Source organism: Stegastes partitus, unplaced genomic scaffold (genome assembly GCF_000690725.1).
Source record: "Stegastes partitus isolate 25-593 unplaced genomic scaffold, Stegastes_partitus-1.0.2 Scaffold932, whole genome shotgun sequence".
Taxonomy (NCBI): domain Eukaryota; kingdom Metazoa; phylum Chordata; class Actinopteri; family Pomacentridae; genus Stegastes; species Stegastes partitus.
The window spans coordinates 148,716-155,663 of NW_007578663.1; the positions used below are offsets into that span (position 1 = coordinate 148,716).

Sequence of the window (6,948 nt, forward strand, 5' to 3'; positions counted from 1 at the left end):
AATACAAATCAAATATATAAAAAAATATTCGCCTTCTACAAGTTCAGTACGTGTAAATACGATCTGACAGAAAAAGAAAATGACATTTAGTTGATTTTTTAAAAATACCTGTTAAATATTTTAGTGACTGATTTGCAGTTCAGGCCGATTTTAAAGCTTCCAACCTGTCAGATGAAGAATTTGCTGCTTTGTTGTCGTCTTGTGTCATTTTTCATCTTTTTTGTGGTTGTTTTTAGGTGTTTTTATCATTTTGTATTTTTTGTCCATGTTTTGTGGTATTTTCTTTTTAATCTTTGTTGTCATTTCTTGTCTCTGTTCTGTTCGTGTTTTCGTCTTTTGTGTGATCGCGTTCCTTTTTCGTCTCGTCAGTCATTTGTTGTGTCTTTGAGGCTGTTTTTTTTTTACTTGTGGTGGTAGTTTTGTGTCTTTTTGCATCGTTTGTCATCATATTGTGTCCCTTTGTTGTTGTTTTGCACATTGTGATTGTTTATTGTTTACACGTCGTCATCGTGGTTGTTTTTCATTTATTTCTGGATACAAACAGACAGAGTGAGTCATCGGGCTGTGGGATGGACAAACCTGGGAATGTCTTACAGTTTTCTGATGTTTTCATGGCAGATGTGTGAACACATTACAGCCAAACATGTGATGTTTCAGCGTTATGAAGCAGTTTTCACCACAAAAGCCCTCCACAGATGGACGTAAAGCTTCCTGTGACATATGAAGATGCTTTCACGAGGAACTTCACAGAAAGCTCTCGCAGGCTGAGCCCTTGTGGCCTCGCTGCCCTTCTTCTGTCCATCTCTTGACATATTCCTGCCTTCCCTCCCCCCTCGCTCTCTCTTTTCTATTTCCCTCCTCTGGTTTCTAGGGGCTTAATTACGGGGGGCCGGCTCCGTGGTTGAGGAGGTGCGAAGGCGAGCAGGGATCAGCGTGACCCTGGAGGAGAAGCCATCAGACAGCGGCCTTAACAATGATAAATCACCCTGAGCACAGCTACAGATTCAGCCGCCGCCCCGCTGATCTCTATAAAATATGGATGGACCTGCAGGAGGAGGAGGAGGAGGAGGAGGAGGAGGAGGAGGAAGAGCCGGCCGGATCTCCGGATTAGCGATTATCAGGCGCGGAGGTATTCTAATGACGCGGGACATGCAGCGGGGTTAATTCCATTCAGAGGAGGCCGATTGAAATTCAGCTGGCGAGCCGAACATCGCTCATTATTCTCAATGAACGCCGGAAATCTCCTCATTCATGAAGTGGGCTGGAATTAATAATCCCCGAACGGACGGACGCACGGACGCCCCTCCAGTCCGGGATTGGGGTCAACGATCAGAGCGAGGAGGTGCAACAAACACGTTTCACCTGCAGCAGGAGGCTCGGTTCTCCTGCTTTCAAACAGCATCCAGCGGAGCAGTTAGCAGCACTTAGCTAAAGGCACAAAATCAAACTCCTGATGGAGGTGAAGTCTGAATACTTCTGGTGATTTAAACTTCTGCATCAGATGACTCCAAACTAAACTCAAGTTGAGGTAACTTGATGAAATCAGGTTTGATTGATCTCTTGGACGACTTCTAATAAAATCACGTTGAGCTCTATGAAGTCAGAGGAATCAGCCTGAATCAGCTTCATTACGCTTCAAACACTATTTGCTCCAACTCGTTACTTTAACTGTATTTTGAAGTGTTATGAACTTAATGACAGTTTTTATGTCAGCAGTTTATTTAAATTTTTAAAATGCAGTCATTCCAGGTGATAACAGGAAGCGTTTATGTTGGCAGTTTGTTCAATTATTATTATTTTTACTTGTTTAATTACTTACTACTTACTGTTCGCAGCGTAAATGCACGTTTTAAAAGTTGAATAAAAAAAAAAAGACTATGTTGTTTCAACAGACGTTTCCATTTTATTTTCTACGTGTTGTCTACCTAATGGATGTCATCTTGAACAGCTAGTAAATTAACTTATAGTTTATTCTCAGACATCATTCCAGGACCTGTGCTCACCACCTCAGTAGAAGCAAGATTAAAACTCTACTTTTCTGATAAACTTTATGTTGACGGTGGACATAGCAATGTTGTGTGTAATTTAAACTCATTTAAAACTAAATTCAAGTTGAGAAAACTTCATGAAATTAAGTCATTTTCTACTTCCTGATCTTAAACAAACAGAAATTAACAGTTAGCATCAATCTGTTGGAGGACTTCTGATGACATGTTTGGTGTCTTTCTAGCTGTTTGTGGCTCTCGGTGCTCGTCTTGTCTGTTTGCAGTTGTTTTGTGAGTCTTTGGTGTTAATTTGTGTCTTGTTTGTGGTCCTTTTGTTTCTCTTTTGAACCAATTTGTCTCTTCAGACTCGTTTTGTGTCTTTGTGATCATTTTGTGTTCATGATTATTACTGCAGGTGCAATTTTTTTCTTTCGATCATTTTAACTTTGTCTCCTTTTCTACTCTGATGGAGCTACGCTAACAGTTTTCCTCCTGATTTCAGCTAAGCTTAACTCAATCCAGACTATCCTGTAAATCTTAGCCTCTACATGCAGCTAGCTTTGACTAACTGTGATTAAGCTATGCTAACAGATTCTCCCTACTTCCAGTCTTCGTGCTAAGCTAAGCTAATAGCTAAGCTATTATATCCAATAAATCTGTAAATCACAGCCCATACATCCAGTTAGCTTTGTGTGTTTACAGGTCAGAGGTGACGTCAGTAAAACTAACTGTGATGGAGCTATGCTAACAGTTTCGTCCTGTTTCCAGTCTTTGTGCTAAGCTACGCTAACCTTATATCCAATAAATCTGTAAATCTCAGCCCATACATCCAGTTAACTTTGTGTGTTTACAGGTCAGAGGTGAGTAACACCTGACGAACTGTGATGGAGCTACGCTAACAGTTTCGTCCTGATCTCAGTCTTTGTGCTAAGCTAGGCTAAGCAGAGCGGTTCCCTATGTTTGGGATAAATCCAGCCTGGTGTTTATTCTCCTGGTTTCCATTTCCACTCTCCCTGCTACAGCTATAATCCTCCAGCTACTGAATCAATCTGCCTCCTGTCCAGGACATAACCTCGGCTCTGCACACGTCTCAGCTGCAGGTGAAAACAAAAGAGAAGTGACAACCCGAGTTAACCCGTTGCTGCTCGGCTGTGGCCTCGCCCTGATTCGTCTCCGCCCAAAACGTCCGGGAGGGAAAATATCTGTGGCCTTATCGAGTTTTCTTGTGAATAAATAAATATTTAAGCGGCGGGTGTGCGGCGGTAGGAGGCTGTTTGATGTTCCGCTCTGGCTGCAAATCAGGCCATCAAAGGGTCCAGACAATGTGCGCTCGCTATTAGTATCAATTTACAAATAAACTGCTTTTTTGGTGACTGGATCTCCGATGTCAGATTTTGATAAATGGTTTCAATTTGGCAGCTGCTTTGGAGTGTCAGAGCCCATCTGACACTCAGCGCCGGCCGCCGCCGCTCGCTGCCTCACAGAATCTGCCTCAGTTAGCTCCTCACAGCCAGAAAATAATGTCTTCATGCTAACAGGACACCTGACGGCCGAGCGTGTGCATACCAATGTGTGGAGGCAGCAGCAGCAGCATCCTCGCTTCGTCTGGAAGCAGCAGCGGCTTCTCCTCACCGTCTCATCAAACTTTTACTTTTACTGCCGCGAAGAAGCAAAAGTTCAGCTGCAGGGACGTTAAATGAAGACGTTCATGTCGGCTTTTTTCCTGCTATAGGAGTTTGTTGTGTCTTTGTGGCTGTTTTGCACCTTTCTGTTGTAGTTGTTGATCTTTTACGAGTCGTATGTGTGCGTCTTTGTGGTCGTTTTGTTCTACTTTGTGCTTATTTGACCTTTTTTTTGCGTGAGTTTCACATCCTCCTGAAGTCTTTCTGTTGTTGTTTTATCTCTTTTTAGGTCAGATTTTAAGTTTGGGGGAAACTTTAGTATTTACTGAAAAGCAAAGTCTCCTCGCTCTGACAAACAGCTGCTTGCAGCGTCAACTTCTGGGAACAATCTGGCAGCGAGCAGCGCCGAGCAGCAGATTTACGGCGTCCTCTGATGTGATTAATCCGCTGTCAGCAGCAGATCTGACTCACAGGTGCATTCTGGGTCGTACCTGCTGCACAGAACACTTCCTGGTTGTGACATGCGACCTGCGACCTCACACTGACCTTAGGTAACCTCTCTGGGTCTCCGGGGTGACGAGGGATGACCTTCTGTAGCCGCTGGAAGCCGTAGTCGATGGTCGGCTCGTTCAAGGCTGCGGGGCGACAGAGAGACGAGTTAGAGCGACAAACTGACAAACAGACACACAGACAGGTCCGAGTTCAACAGATGCAACACAACAGAGGAGACGCACAACAGACACATTTGAAGGCTTGTTCAGGGTTTGTTTCGTGTCCCTTTGTAGTGTCGCTGCATCTTTCAAGAGGTGTTGTTTTTGCTGTTTTGTCGTCTTTCTGCAGCAGTTTTCTAGGGTTGGGTTAGGGTCTCAGACATGTTTTATGTGTCTGTTTCTATTTTCTTTGTTATTTTAAGGTTTTGCTGTTGATTTCTGTTTTTTTCTCATTGATTCTCCTGTTTTTATTTATTTTTTAAGCTTATTTTGCTGTTGATTTTCCTGTTTTTGTAGTTTTTTTTCGTTTTCTTGTTGTTTTATATATTTTTGTTCTTGTTTTAACTCTATTCTCCTTGTTGCTTTACTTGTTTTTCCTCTGGTTTTACTCCTCATCTTCTTGTTTACGCTTTTGTATTGTTGTTTTTACCCGATTTCTTGTCGTTTTGCCAGTTTTCAGTGTGGTTATACTTTTGTTTCTCCTTTTTTCTTGTGTTTCCTTCTTTTCTGTCTCTTTGAGGTTATTTTACGTCTTGTAGTGTTTTTTTTTTTTTATCTCTCTTTCCTCTTTGTTTCTGTTCATGTTGTGGTTTCACCTGATCCTTGTTTTACCTCTTTTTGTTTTTGTTGTTTTCCCTCCTTTTCTGCCTCTTTGTGGTTGTTTTGTGTTTATTTGCAGTTTTTTGGAGTGGACTTTCATCACCTCTTTTATTTCACATTTGTTGCAGCAGTTGTACATTTTTCTGAGCTCTCCTTGCATCTTTCTGTGGTTGTGTTGTGTCTCTTTGCTTTACGTCATGTTGATCAGTCTTGTGTGTCTCTGTGGTTGTGTTGTGTGTTTGCAGCGCATCACGACGCCTTCAGTGCGTCTCTGAGAATAAGAGCAGACGGATGTCGGGGCAGGTCGTGCGTTTCCTCCGTCCTGTTGGTCTGTCAGCAGCTACTCTGTGATGCTCGACTCTGCTGCTTCCTATTAGCAGCGAGCGCTAACGGCGAGGGCGAGCGAGCGGCTCTCTCTCTTATCTGCTGTTTATTAAGTGCGAGACCTCACACTCCACCTCTCCTCCTCGCTCTGCCTTTTCACCGCCGCTAATTCAATCCAGCTTCTCTCTTTTCTCTCCCTCATTCACCTCCACAGTCAATCTGCCTTCCTCCTCCTCCTCCTCCTCCTCCTCCTCTCCGTCCAACAGAAACACCCGGAAATGAGTTCAGGGAGATACTTCTCCATAATCAAGCCCATTAATCATAAAAGCCTGTCAAATTTGACTTTGGGGACAATTTGTCAGCCGATCTTGCCCACTCCGCTTTTGTCACCGTTGGCTCTTGTATTCTGTAAGGATGATTGACACACCAAATGCCGGTGAGTAGAATAGCTAGTTTGCGCTAATATGCATAACCGCGGCTTTCATGAATAAGAATAAGGCAGCTATACGGCGGCGCAGAGGGGTCTCCTTCAAAGGGCCCCGCTGCCGTTTGTCGCCGGCGCTCCAAATAGATGTTATTACCATTATAACAATATTTGTTTTCTTTCCCCGGGAATAAGGCGACCGCGAGCTGCTAAATCAAATTTGTCGGAGCCCCGTTTCAAGCAGCGGCGGAGGAGAAAAAGGGCTTTCAGGCTGCGACTGGGGTGGGGATGATATCTGAAGGGTGACAGAGCGCTGAGGGACGTGGCCCTCGCTGGCTGCCATGTTGGGTTCCTTGCCTCCCGAAGAGGAAGCAGGGCACAAATCCATTACCTCCGACTGAACAGGGATTCATTGTGGGATCCCGAGGAGGCTTTTTTCGGGGGATGCAGAGCAGCAGAGGATGAATGGAGATAATGTGGCGGGACGACACGAGCAGCAATCAGCAGCGAATCCCAAACCGGATCGTACAAACATCCCAACTTATAAAACAAATCGAGAGTCGATGGAGCCGCAGCAATTGAATAAAAAACCCATTTACACCGCGAGACACGGGAGCAGGAAGATCTGAGATGTTTAACTCTTCATCTGAAGGCTTCTCATCTGTGACCTCAGCAGGTATCCACCGCTGCAGAAACAAGAGCTAAACGGGTTTCTGGTTGGTTCAGAAAAAGTCCTGGAGGACAAGTTGATCAGTCCAGTGAAGACGATGAGCCTCCTCAGTAGAGTCTCCCTGTGAAACCTGAACTGCTCAACTAGCTTTAGACAAAAAAAAAAAAGACTCAAATTAGATGCAAACTGCACAAAAAGTACTTTCTGCTGTTAAATCGATGATTGTGGAATACGGAGCACTTTACTGTCACTCGGTCAAGTCCCGTCAGGTTCAGCGTGTGTTTTCATATCGATGCCAAATGCTCTCATTTGTTTCCTGGAAAAAAAATCTACCCACGGGTATAACTACAGTCACCTGGAACCTCGAAAAAACGCTGCAAATGAACACATGGACACTGAAAATGACCACAAAGAAGAGACAAAATGAACCCAACACAGTCTCCAAAACTGTGACAGAAAGATGGAAAATAGCTAAGAAGAGGTAAAAAAGGCTTAAAACAACCACAAAGAACTGCAAATGAACTAAATGAGACAAAAAAAAGGCTCCACAAGGAGCTGCAAAACGACCACAAAGGCCATCAGAAGACCTACAGAGACAACAGGAGCTGAAATG

At 43.9% G+C, this 6,948-nt stretch overlaps 1 protein-coding gene across 4 annotated transcripts in view; it reads right to left on the reverse strand.

Moving 5' to 3' along the window:
- LOC103366337 (transcription factor COE3-like) overlaps positions 1–6,948 on the reverse strand; it is a 193,816-nt gene that overhangs the window by 22,486 nt on the left and 164,382 nt on the right. For all 4 annotated transcript variants that reach the window (XR_520662.1, XM_008294036.1, XM_008294037.1 and 1 more), the window contains exon 11: positions 4,154–4,242. Coding sequence is in view for 3 of the 4 variants with exons in the window: in XM_008294036.1 (XP_008292258.1) it covers positions 4,154–4,242 (89 nt within the window). In the remaining variant the exon portion in view is untranslated. The remainder of the gene's footprint in view (positions 1–4,153; positions 4,243–6,948) is intronic.